This window comes from Trichoderma ghanense (assembly GCF_004382785.1).
Source record: "Trichoderma ghanense strain CCMA-1212 chromosome Unknown scaffold_0, whole genome shotgun sequence".
Taxonomy (NCBI): domain Eukaryota; kingdom Fungi; phylum Ascomycota; class Sordariomycetes; order Hypocreales; family Hypocreaceae; genus Trichoderma; species Trichoderma ghanense.
The window spans coordinates 620,034-633,193 of record NW_027395663.1 but is presented as its reverse complement, the minus strand read 5'-3'; the positions used below and the strand labels follow the sequence as shown (position 1 = coordinate 633,193).

Below are 13,160 nucleotides of genomic sequence, written 5' to 3'. Positions count from 1 at the left end.
CAATTGGAGAGACTCGGGATGCCGAGCCGGATGCGAACAAGGGAATAATAACACCTGACAATTGGCCCGGGATTAATCTCGTCTCATGCTAAGGGCTGAAAGGAGTAATGCCATGAAGATCCTCTCGGTGATAGGCAACGTCGTATCCTTCACCCCGCCCTCCATATGGCATGCATGCAGGCACCTTTGTGGTGTTCCTGTTGGAAATGAACGCAAGTACTGTTGAATATTCACGTGGCCAAGATGTAGTAAGATGATGCACAGCTCAGGACTCGCTCGAAGCCTGAGATAAGAAGGAACTCACGATATACTGGAGTCGTATAGCATTAAGCAACCTGTATTTCACTCGTTCATTATCACCAACTGTTCCCGCAGGGTCCCTTCAACTCCATCTAAGACGCGAGATCATATTTGGTCCCCCGAAGAGCCTTGGCCGGCCCATTTCCGAGATTCACGTCAGTCAGAGCCGTGAAACCATACGGCTTTCCGGTCCGCCACAAGTAGAACCGGAAGCCGAATATGGCCAAGGCCACCACCGGCAGCGTCACATAGGAGGCGAAAAAGCCCGAGACGGAGAACTTGTGGATGAAGGCCTGGAAGCCGTTGAAGAATAGAATGATGGTGAAGGCAACGATGCAGACCCACGCCATGTATGGCTGGAACCATCCCCGGAGATCGAGGTTCCTTCTGTCAACACCCTGAATCTGGAGGGCGCGATGGAACCTGACGAAGCAGACGCAGATGGAGATCCATGCAATCAAGCTGCTGAGGGCTAAAGACGGAATTTGTCAGTGAATCCTCAGAAAGGAATACTACACAAGAGGTAAGCTCACCCGACAGATTAGAGAGCCAGATGAAGGCTTGGGCTGATCCGTTGGAGACGGAGAGGAAAGCCAGCAGTCCAAAGCAGAACGAGACTACGACGCCATAAAAGGGCGTGCCGAAGCGGCTCGTCTTGAGGAAGCACTTGGGCATAGATCCTGGACGACAGGCATTAGCATTTCGCCGATTCCGAATGATTGTATATCGAAGGACAAAGGCCTTACTTTGACGAGACAGAGCAAGCAAGGTTCTGGCCACAGCAAAGATGTTTTCGTTGCATGACGAGAGCGCAGACGTCATGACCACAGCGTTAATCACACTTGGAAGGACCTTGACGCCAGTCTGCTGGCAGATGACCACAAAGGGGGATGAAGCCGCAGTCGCACCACCTTTTGAGACGGCAGCAATGAGATCTTTCGAGCTTTGGCTGACATTGAGCGAGATCATCAAGACAGTAAGGAGGTACAGTCCGACTACATGTATATGGCGGGTAGGTTAATACCAGTGCCCCTTCTGATGCAGATTTTTCTCTTCCACTTACCGATGCGGTAAAAGACTGTTCGGACAGCCCGTCTCATCGTCTTCCTGGGGTTGTGCGCCTCGCCGGCCAGCACACTGATACCCTCAATGCCACCAAACGCAAAGGCAGCTTGCGTGAGGACCTTCCAGAATCCGAGGAAGCGAGCGAGGGAGACGGGCGACAAGCCCGCAAACGTGTCGTTGAACGGCTCCTCCCTCCAATAGCGGCCACCAGTGTACACGCCATTGATGCCACCGACATCGGCAACCAGTCCAAATAGAATGAGGGCGACAAGCATCAGAACCTTGACGCAAGCAAACACAAACTCGACCTCACCAAAGTACTTGACGCCGAGGAGGTTGATGCCGATGCTGAGGACTAGAAAGGCCGCGATATATGCTGAGACGTGACTTGAGGCGTCATCCCAGTAGCTGATCATGACGGCCGCGGCGGTAATCTCTGAGGGGATGGCCAGGCCGGTCTGGAGGATGTAGTTGATGCCCATGGCAAATCCTGCTTCAGGGGCAATGTACTTGTTGCCCATCTCGATGAAGCCACCAATGTTGGGTGCAAAGACGGTCCTTTGAGATTGTCCTATTAGTATCAAGCAAGGTAAGGAACGGTGTCAGAAGGTCAGACCTACATCTCGCCCAGACAGTACATCATCATGCCAACCAGACATCCGACGATTGCATAGCCGAGGAAGAAGCCCACAGGACCACCATTCACCAAAGCAGCACCAGATCCCAGAAAAAGACCGGTGCCAATAGTACCAGCAACAGCAATCATGGACACTTGGCGAGGTTTCTATGGGCAAGAGGCTCAATCAGTCCGCACACTCTTTTGCTCGTTGGCATCCATCGACTTACAAGATCACGCTTCGTGCCAAACTCGCCCTTGTGGGTATTCTCGGACTCATTTTGAACCTCCGGGTCTGCGTAGTCTTCGAGCACGCCGCCGGCACGAAACGAAGACACGGACTGCAGACCCCCCTCGTCCTTTTCGTTGAACTCTTGCTGGCCCATGATGACAGAAGTTGTGAGGAGATCAGAACTGTTCAGGGCCGAGATCCGCCTCGATTCCTCTGTAGCTCTGAACGGACTTGCCAAGGCTCACTTGGACAGCCCTGTATGCCGTCTCTTTCCCACACAAAGACAGATTGCCGAGTGTCTTCAAGCAGGGGAGAAAGAGTAGCACACCACCCCGATGTGACGGGTATTCAGACAACGAGATGTGGTTGGTGCCAGGGAAAGCTGCTATCACGATATTGCATTTGGAAACATGCAATAAGACATGGTTCCTTGTTCCTTTCTAATATAGTTGCAGAGACGAGGTTGAAGAAGGCCAGTCAGCCATTGTTACAGATGATGCCTCTGAAACCTACGGTGGGGGGGTTTCGATGCGTGATGGCTAAAAGACAAAGCTATCTCCCCCACACAGCACTTCTCAACAAGGGAAAACAAACGACATGATGGAAAGAGAGGGGGGGAGAGGCAGTGAGATGCTAGCACCGAGAACCAGGCGCGGGAATTGACCGATGATCGAGCCGCGGATAACATGGCAATGATTGACGAGCTGGTGTGCCGGAGTCTTACCAAGTTTCTGGGCTTATCGAGCCCAAGCTGTGGGGAATGGCATGCCTGGACAATGGCGAGAAAACTCGAGAGGTCTGGTTCGTGGGGCCTTGTTAGATTGTAAAACGAGGAGAAAGGTTGCCCGATTTTGGAGGGTGGGGGAGATTGGCGGGGGACTTTCTCTCGATGCTTTATCCTCCCCCCGCATTCTGAAGCTTCTTCTTCTGTGGGGTCAAAGAGGCATGGATGATGAATACGGAGCGCTGATAGCTATTGGACTTTTGTATGAACTGAAGGGTGTTATCTATCGTGGCTGACGACGTTATCTACAGATTCAGACCCTTGGAGTTCGCGACGGAGACAGAGGCGCTCGGGAGAAACATGAGAACACCCATCCCCCACGTATCGAGTTATAGCAAGCTATCCTCCTCCAACAACTTAAATAGACGGCGGTTCGCAACCATCTTCCTCGCACAGTGTCGCCGCGGTCAATGGCTTCAAACCCAAAGGACAAGCCAGCGTCAAAGCCGTCGCTAAATGGTTCGAGAACAACACAACCCGCGGCGATGCTGGCTCTCCCTTACAGGCCGCCGCCCTTGCGCCGTCAAATGTTCATCCTTGCGGCTCGTGACACCGCATTTCGGCAAGGATTCGGCTCGTAGTTGTAAGAGCCAACTTCCTGTCGCTAGCGAAGCCATGTGGACCGTCGTTTGCGTACTTATCCAGAGTACGGAGTATGAAGTAGATTGTTTGCGCGTATCTACCTTGCTGGTACGGAGTAGACAGCTTATACGATAGCCAAGCCCCTGTTATCGTCACCTCTCAAATGCCTGCAAATTTTCATGCCAGATAACAACCCATAGTAGTATAGAGCGAACTTCTGCTTCTAACTTCGAATCATACAGGTTAAGAACCCGAGAAACGGTCAGTTTCTCTGAGCTAGCGTCGGCAAGCGACCTATTCCACGTCAAATAAACTCACTTTGCCTCATTCCAAGCCTCAATAATGGTCAAACCAATGACAATTTCCCAATACGAATGAGTGTGCTTAACGGAACACCCTGAGCCGCTATAGTCTCTGCACCACGTGTGGAATGCCATACTGCTTGTTTCTAGAAGCCCAAACAACATGCAGGCCATTATCTGTTATGTCACGGCTTCCGCTCCTGGTGTGGCCATCTCCTCACTAAGGTTGCGCCACCAAGGGAGACACGATGCGGAGGCTGGGTTATAAGACCCCCACCGAAGTGCCTCGCCCTTCTGAGTCTGGATAATACAACTTGAGCTGAGGAGGCAGTTCAGGCATGCAGTTAGATGCCGAGACATGCGGGATACGCGGATTGCCCACGTTGTGTCATGCCAGATCTTCCATTATCGACGGTAGAATAGCTCTCTCTCTCTCTTGCATAAGGTAGGTGAGTGACGTATATCATCAAAAGAAGCTCCCACCTTCGTTTAGATGCGCGAGATCCGTGGGTTGATGGGGGCTCGATTCGATTTGTAACCGCGCTTTTTGGGTTTATCCAGCTCATATCTCATCAGCGCATATTGATACATGTGTAGATTGTTTCTCCCTGCCCTGATATCAGAGGATGCTTGGTACCCCCATCAAGCTTCCTTCACCCAGTAGCACAGAATCCAGCTTTTGGGGACATCGGTTACCACGGCCCTGAAGGTGGGCTTCTCTTGCTCTGTGATACTCGGGTATGGAAGTATCTTGTTGCACACTGGCGACAAGGGATTGTGTGAGTTCTTCAGGCGGTTGCATGAAATATTGTCATTGAATTCGAGACGACAAGGAACAAGAATACACTCGACCCCCATTTGAAACAAGTGCTTCAACACCAAAGTGAACCCTCTGGTCTAGAACCCAAGGGTGAAAGCTACGAGCAAGACCCCGTGTCAAATATCCGAGGCGGCATCTGGTACAGCGGTAGTGCGTCACACGAGACACGTGTTTGTACCATGAGTATCTAGTATCATGTCTATTTATTAAGCTCTCTAATAGCTTCGTCATAGGCTTCTAATATAGGCTTGTAAAGCTCAGCCGGATCCCCTCCAGGAGTTACGAATTGTAGCCTTGCCGTGTCCCCAAATAAAGCTGTCCTGATTCGTAAACAGAGAGGTTTGACGACATCGAATACAGCAGGAAACTCGTCCATGATTGCTTCAAGCCTATTGACAGTCATGTCGCCTTCCTTGGCCGCTGCAATATACTTGAAGCTGCCAACCTCCCACCTGCGCAACAGACTTTCCTTCGGCGGCCTTTCGTCACCAGCGAACCCATTGTGCCATGATTGCCGCGCGCACATCCAAAGCAGGACGTAGAAGAACGACTCCAAGTCGTGGCGGTAGGTGTGATCTGCCGTGCGTAGTACCTCGACGGCCATGAACTGCATCGTCCCGGTCTGATGGCGCCCCCCACTAGGGCCACTGTCCTTTTCTTTTGCCAGATCAAGATCGATGAGCATGCCTTTGAAACCATCGGCCACCTCTGGGTCGGTGATGATGATGTTGTTTGACGAGATGTCGCGGTGGAGAATGTTGCCGGTTGTGAAAAGAGACTGGTGAGCCTTGATTGCATCTCGCATAGACTCCAAAAGCTCCTTGATGGTTCTGAAGTCGCTGATGACGCGCCCAGCAGGGGAGACGACGAGACAGGAATAGATTCTGTTATCCCAGAGATCCTCGCCGGGCGTATAAAGACTCGGCCTCGATCTGCCCCCCAGGGATGCTTTGTTGGATCCGATCAGGGTTGGTTTCTGGCTGCTAGACCGCCGCCTCTTGGATTCGGATGTGTTGTCGGACGTGTGATCAGACGACGACTTGCGCTTGGTGCCTGATGTACTGGCGCCTGCCGCGGTAGAAGGCAGATCTTCAAAGTGAAGAAGCTCATCCCTGAACCGATGAGGCTTCGAAAACTCCAAGCCTTCTCGTAACGATGCAATGGTGGTAATTCGACGATGCGCCACCACCCTGGCCACTCCTCTGACACCTCGTTCTTCTGCTCGCTTCAGCTGTTCAACCTCCAGCTTCCGCTTGTCGGACGCCCACGAAAACTTGGCTACGTGGCCATTCCGCGAGTGAGCCATGATTGATGCTAAGGTATTGTTCGGTTGATGGCGAGAGAGGGAGGAAGTCGATGGTGGTTGAAGGAGCGACGTAAACAGAGGAGGTCGGGGGTTGACGAGACGAATCACGTGTTTGCAGCAGCCCATCCAATCTGTTCGGTTCATAGGCGAACAATCTCGACCAAGGCAATCATGCCATTCGTCCCTAAAATCGCACATGCTAATGTGTCTTGATCAAATCTGCAAACTGGGTGCGTCCCCCGAGCTCACGTTGGATTGCGGGCTCGCCACTCTCTCTCATCGATGACTAGGCCATTATCGCTCAGCTGCTTCTCTCATCAGCCCATATTTGAAGCCTGGGGTCAACGGCTTCTCCTCGCCCTGATATGGGAGGATGGCTGGTGCCCCGTGTCAAGCCCCCCTCAGGAATCATGAGAAGCTGCATGGTCTCTGCAGGCATTCCCACGGAATGGGGTTCACTTTCTTGAATGCCGAGTCAAACTGCACAATCTTCGTGTCCCACTTCCCACCCCCCCTGTATCGTCTGCCAAACAAGGTCGCCTTTCCATTCCTATAGTCGGGAAGCGCTACGTTGACGTTGTTCAGTCGCTGTGACGCCGGGACGACAGGCAAAGCATCCGTCACGGACGAATCTGGCACCTTGCAGCTCGGCAGGATGTCCCATCCGTCATATAAGCCTTCTTCTTCGATCTGAATAAGGGAGTAGCCCATATTGATGACTGTGAGTCCGTCCCAGGCGCCTTCGCGGTGCGGCACATCTTTCAACAGCTCGAGAACCATCCTCCGGAGATTTGGCTGACGGCACTTTGCCAGTGCATAGTAGAGCGGCGGTATGAAGCCCATATCGACGGTGAAGTTGATGTCCGGCTTGGTAGCGCCTCGTATACCATACGATTCCCTGATCGCCGTGCGCATCATGTCCCACAAATCGTACGATTGCGTGAGCAGCAGCGAGAAATCCGGCAGGTAGCGGTCATATATCATCTCGTCCGTCCCACGTAACGAGGTGGCTGCCATGATCCTCGTCATGGTATGGTAGAGAAGCAACATCGGCATGGCAAACTTTGTGCGAATGTCCGCTTCAGTGATCAATGCCTCGCGACTCGCGTCCAGAGCACGAAGCCAGTGCATGAGCGCCGCCTCAAGACGCCCCTGGTTCTCATATAGCGGTTGCGGAATGAGCTTCTGTTCCAGAACCAGACGACTGGCTTGCTCTCCGAGGACGTGCGAGCCGTTTATGAGAGTGTCCAGATGCTTCCGCGCTTCGCAAAGGGATGAGAACGTTGAAGGTATGTCGTATGCCTTTGACGTTTCTGAACTTTCGCCCACAAACAGCAGATACGAAGAGACGTGGCCAAACAGCGCAATCTGCACGTTGAGCCGCGAAAAGACTTCGACAAGCGTATCCTCCACCGATGCTGCGTGGGATCGTAGTATAATGTCGCCGTCAGAGGCAATGATGCCATCACGCCTCTGGATCTCGCGGAGAATGCGGAGACCGCTGCTGAGATGCGCATGTCCTGCTCTGAACCCCCCTCTGAGCAGCTCGATGCAGACAAACAGCATGCAAGTGATGAGACACACCCGCAACGCCTCCTTGTCTGAACGCTTCAAGCTCTGTCGCAAGTGTCGAATCGCCTCGTTGTACTCGGTCAACGAAATGCGCTCCTCATTCTTATGTGCAGCCCCCAACGCCGTGACGGCATGCAGGACAGCCGGCTCCTGCTCGCTCGCCTGCAACGCCAAAGAGTCCCAGAATCCGGACTCGAACAGGCCGGGAAGCTTCGTGGCGGTATATCTCCGAAAGTACTCAAACCCGAGGCTTGCGGGCTGGCCGGCGATGGAGCGCCTCTGCGACATGACGACGACCGTCTGCAGGGGCTGCGTCGGCTTGCCGCGGGCCGGAGGGGAAGAAGAAGCAAACGGGACGTTGTCGGAGCCCCCGTGGGTGTTGCTGCTGCCGCCGCCCCAGATGCCGTAGCCGTCGCAGACGCGGCCGGTTGAGAGGCATCGTTGGCACGCTGGTCTTCCTTCGTCACACTTGACTCGCCGCTTTCTGCCCGATACGGATTAGTAACATGCAGGATCATGTATCCTACATTATCAACAAACGTCCAGTACTTTGTGTTTGAGCACTCGATACACATACTTGCAAGTCTTACACCCCGTCTTGACCCTCCGGCGCCCGGTCTTGGCTGGAGGATCCTGTGAGATGATGTCAAGCTTTCTCATCTTACCACTAGACTATACCAAGGACGCAGATACACAAATCTATATTCCAAGATGAGACTCCCAAAAGACATAGTATAGCGTTGGTCAAGATGGATAGGTGAGAGTCGAACATGAGGAGCCTCCAGAATAGCCCCCGACTCTCAACGGTTGTGGGGCCGCCATCTGGGCTTACATGTATTCGTGAAGATAATCCCGGATCTAGTCGACGGAGTTGGCAAATGCTTCGGTGATTGGCTTGCTCGGAAAGTCTGAGAAGTTGATTGGCTGGAGTCGCATGGAGCACAACTCAGCTCAGGGGACAGTACAAGTTCAGGACCTGGCCCGTCAGCATGCCTTTTATGATCACAAACAGATCACACACATATATATAAAGCATTCCGTTTGTCTATATCTATCAAGAGCCCGATTATATCAACTAGAAAACCCATCTTCTCCTGACTACACATATCTCCTTGCGCATTCTTCCATCCCTTTGACCCTTCAACTCACTGCTCTCCAAGCAATCCCTTGCCCCCAAGCTCCGTCTCGGTCCACTGCCACAGCTTCTCTGCCAAGCTCTCGTCTCGCGCAAGCTCGCTCGGCGTCCCAATCTTCGCATACGGCACGACATACGCCCCCGAATTCGCCTGCTTGAAATCGTTGCTGGCAATGGCAAACAGCGAGGACCACGCGCCCTTCTCTTGCTTGTCCAGGACTCCGAGACAGCGCATGATGGGCGTCGCAGCTCGCAAGATGGCTCCGGGCGCGGCCCCTGTGGCCTGCTTGTTCAGATCGCTGGCTTCGCATTAGCTTTCGACTGCGCGTCTGTTGCGACTTATAGCCAGCCGGTGCCTCCAACTTACGTGTCGATATGGCCGGGATGCACTGCCGCAAACCAAACTGCTCCATTGCCAGCCCCGGCAGACACAGGGCCGTATCTCTTGTTCAGTTGCACCGTATGCAGGATGTTGGCGAGCTTGCTCTGGCCGTATCTCGTCATGGAAGGCTCCTTCTCCAGCCCCAAGTCTTCAAACCGGATTCCGCCTGGCGGAGCAAACGTCGCGTGGCCATCCGACGTAACGTTGACCAGGCGGACAGTTCCTTCGGGGCTTGACTGAGCGGTGGATCGAAGAAGAGGAAGCAGATGGTAGGTGAGCAGCCAATGCGACAAGTAGTTGGTCTGGGGCACGTCAATTCCCATCAGCCTTCTGCTATGGTGAGTCGATACTGCAGACTTACCTGGAATTGAGATTCATAGCCATCCGTCGTCAGAGAGTAGGGTATGCCCATGATGCCCGCATTGTTAATGAGCCCATGCAACGCAGGCTCTTCAGCGCGCAACTTCTTCGCCGCAGCGATGACGCTCTGGAACCTGGATAGGTCGAGCTCGAGAAAGTGAACATCGGCGGGCGAGTGCCTTTCCTGGATCTCGTGAATGGCAGCCAGTGCCTTGTCCTTGCTGCGAGCGCCCATGTACACTTTGGCGCCGCGGGCTGCCAACCCAATCACGGTCTCCTTTCCACTGGCGTTTTTTTTTTCTCTTGTTGGTTTGCTTCGTCTCTTCGCCAGCAGTTCAGTAGGGAGGTTTGACTTACATGCCGGCGTTGCCTCCAGTCACGAGATACACTCGCCCTTGGAGGCTGGGGATGGAATCGGGGGCAAACTTGGACGAAGGCATCTTCAGACTTTGCAGGCAATTGCTCAATGGTGTAGAAGAGGCGGGAAACGGGGTGTTTGTTGAACTGAACTTGCGGTTGACTCTATTCTTCTTCCATTGCCGGTCGTCTCTTGACTTATCCTACGTATATATATATTTGAATCATTCTTTCAACGAGGAGCAGCATTTCAGTGAGGGCCCAAAACACGCCACTGCCAATCGTTCAGCCGATAGTCCGCTCCGCCTGATTCACGGCCCTACCGCTCCACATCCAACACAAAAGCTCACGATCGCGGCAACGAAACGAACAAACGACAGGTCGCGAACATGTTCTTGCTGACTACCACGTTGCAGGTGACTAACATCTGTTCGTCTCCTCCGCAAGCCCGCCAAATCAGCTGCAAACTGACACTGGACGTCCAAATGGATATAAGCGGCCGCTTCGCCTCACAAACTCCGACGGAGATGGCCGCTCGCTATCGCGCTGCGCCTCGGCGGATATGATTCCGCCAAAAATGTCCGCCTATTCATGTAGACTATCTGCTTCTTGCAATTGGTAGAAGAGTCTTGTGCTATTCGTAGCAAGTATTTTGCTTCAATGGCGACACGAGTAATGACCATTGTCCTATTCGAGATGAAGTTTAGCATTGACTCCGCAATAGGTTGCTGCTTGGCAGCTTGGATGCCGAGAAGGCAATTTTGCGTATTGATTCTCACGGCTTCTACTAACTTTTACTTCGTCTGGAATGAACGAACCAGCATCAGCAGGAGGCCTGCAAGCGGCGCACGCTGCCATCACAAGTAGTCCAATTAGGGCGACTGTCCTGGGACAGAAAAGGTAATAAACAGAAGAGATAGATTGCGCAGATGGCCGTCTGGAAAACTAAATGGCCCAAGTTGACTCTGAAATTAGAAGAACCAACGAATCACAACTCATGGGACAATGATTCTGGGAATTATTGGTGAGACTTAATTAGGCAAGGCAATGATAAGCTGTCCAACCGTCCGGATACCGGGCTGTCAACTCAGTGCTTCATTCCCTATCCTAGCAAAAGGACCCTTATACTGGCTAACGTACGAGACACAGCTGCCCAAGAATGGCGACACAAGCTTCCGAACATGGATTAACGTTTGCCATCGTAGCTGACATTGTGTGTCGAATACGACTCAGGGGGGATGGAAGTAGGTCACGCGGCAATCTCCGTCAAAGAATTGAGTGACAACACTGTCAACTCATCCCTGCAACACAGCATACGTGGCAAGTGTTGAAGATTACTCGCCGGAACTCACGAGAGATGCTGCTTTACCAAGGCCTCGGTTGCAGACTCGTATGCACGCCAGCGCCAACCCGCGAACAATGAGTTTGACGACCAACTACCTACGTGCTAATAGGACACGTGTGTTATCGAAAGATGATTCACATTCATGAAACACAGCTTTGGTGGTCACTATGAGATGCTGTTGAATTGCCGGCGGTGAAGCCCAGTGTCATCAGTTCTTCATGTTCATTGTGTATGCAGGTGAGCTCACTGAAACTTCATCAAGCCCTCTCCGCTTCATCCATAGCGCACTTGAACATCGTCTTCTCTGAACCAGTCGTCCGCCACAGCTTCGTCGCTGGAAGCATAATTGACAATGATACTCTTCGTCGTCGTATACGCATGATAAGCTTCAATGCCGTTCTCACTCCCCACTCCGCTCGCATTCGAAGCTCCTCCCCACGGGCTGCTCGGGTCGTTCCGATGGTGCGTATTAACCCATACTATACCTGACTCAACCTGTTCAGACACTCTGAAAGCCTGACTCAAGTCATCGGTCCACAGTGCCGCTCCCAGAGCAAATTCACTATCGTTGGCCAGCTCGAGGGCTTCTTGTTCGCTTTCGAATCCAGCCAGCACAATCACGGGTCCAAAGGCTTCCTCGCGCCAGATCTTGGTCGTGGTGATGTCGCACGTTGAGCTTGAGCCTAGAATGGTCGGGGGGAAGAAATGGCCCCTGGAAAAGTCGGTATCGTCGAGCGCCGACTTGCCAGACATTCTCTGACCGCCACAAAGCAGTCTCGCACCCTTCGCGACGGCATCTTCCACGAGATTCACGACGTTTCCGAGCTGCTTAGATGAGATGAGCGGGCCCATGGAAGACTTTGAGTTCATAGGCGAGCCCATCCGCCGTGTGATCGATTCGGCCTTGCGAATGAGCTTCTCTTCCACAGCCGGCAGGATGCTCTTGTGGACGACGATGCGGGTCGCTGCGACACACGTCTGGCCGCTTGCGATGAACGATCCAAAGGCAACGCCATTGACGGCAAGGTCAACGTTTGCCCTTTCGAATATGATCAGAGGCGCCTTTCCTCCCAATTCTGCAGTAAACCGCGCCAAATTATGGCCAACAATGGAGCCGATCGCTCTTCCGGCAACAGTCCCTCCGGTAACATCGACTTTGCGCACAAGGGCATGGCTCACAAGGGAACGTCCAGTTGTAGGTCCAAACCCCACCAAAACGTTAAAGACGCCATCTGGAAGCCCTGCCTCTTTCAGGATGGGCCCCAGCAACAAGCTGGTCAGCGGCGTGAGCTCGCTCGGCTTCAGCACGACGCTGTTGCCAGCCGCCAAGGCGGGAGCGAGCTTCTTGACTGCGATCAGAAGAGGGTGGTTGAACGGCGTGATCTGGACGACGACGCCGAGCGGAACCCGGTCCAGCCAGTTGTGCAGCTTGCCCGTCGTCGGGAGGACAGGACGCTCCTCGGTACGAAGGACGGCGGCGTAGTAGCGGAACCAGCGGACCAGAGAGGGGACTTGGGCTTGCATCTCTCTGATTGCACGTCCTGTCTGCTCGACTTCAACCTTGATCAGGTTGGGGAGGTTTGAAGTGAGGAGCTCGGCGGCTTTATCTAGCACGTCTGCTCTAGCATGGCGAGGCGCTTTTGACCAGACGCCAGATTTAAAGACACGATGGGCCAGTTTGATGGTACCATCGACGTCTTGAACTGATGCGGAGTGACATCTGCAAGTGAGCGGGAGGTTAGATCAAGCTTGATCGGAATATCTGCACGATTCAGGTATGACGGGGGAGAGATGCTTACTCTGCGATTGTTTCCGCTGTAGCTGGGTTCTCAACGGTAAAGCTACAGCACTTTGAGCTTGACTTTCCTCCAACTCATAGAAATAGGGATGGAGTCCTTGACATACAGCTCGCCAGTACCCGCCAGTCTCTCCCCCCCAACCCACATCATGAACTGATTTTCCCCCATTTTTTCCAAGCAGTTTCTTGCGGCTATGACTTGAA

At 53.1% G+C, this 13,160-nt stretch overlaps 3 protein-coding genes across 3 annotated transcripts; all 3 read right to left on the bottom strand.

Moving 5' to 3' along the window:
• Window positions 1-392: 392 nt before the first annotated feature.
• On the bottom strand, window positions 393-2,367 carry CCMA1212_000222 (uncharacterized protein; the record flags this gene model as incomplete). Its single annotated transcript, XM_073697700.1, has 6 exons — window positions 393-772; window positions 834-980; window positions 1,047-1,295; window positions 1,364-1,923; window positions 1,986-2,149; window positions 2,212-2,367. The coding sequence occupies 6 exons, from the start codon at window positions 2,365-2,367 to the stop codon at window positions 393-395; spliced, it is 1,656 nt and encodes a 551-aa protein (XP_073563717.1).
• A 2,533-nt stretch (window positions 2,368-4,900) lies between these two features.
• On the bottom strand, window positions 4,901-9,896 carry CCMA1212_000221 (uncharacterized protein; the record flags this gene model as incomplete). The annotated part of the gene is made up of 6 exons (XM_073697699.1): window positions 4,901-6,191; window positions 6,453-8,063; window positions 8,729-9,013; window positions 9,082-9,398; window positions 9,458-9,740; window positions 9,814-9,896. 6 exons carry the CDS (start codon window positions 9,894-9,896, stop codon window positions 4,901-4,903), a joined length of 3,870 nt encoding a protein of 1,289 aa, XP_073563716.1.
• A 1,535-nt stretch (window positions 9,897-11,431) lies between these two features.
• Window positions 11,432-13,125, bottom strand: CCMA1212_000220 (NAD/NADP-dependent betaine aldehyde dehydrogenase; the record flags this gene model as incomplete). The annotated part of the gene is made up of 3 exons (XM_073697698.1): window positions 11,432-12,878; window positions 12,958-12,999; window positions 13,064-13,125. 3 exons carry the CDS (start codon window positions 13,123-13,125, stop codon window positions 11,432-11,434), a joined length of 1,551 nt encoding a protein of 516 aa, XP_073563715.1.
• Window positions 13,126-13,160: the final 35 nt, after the last annotated feature.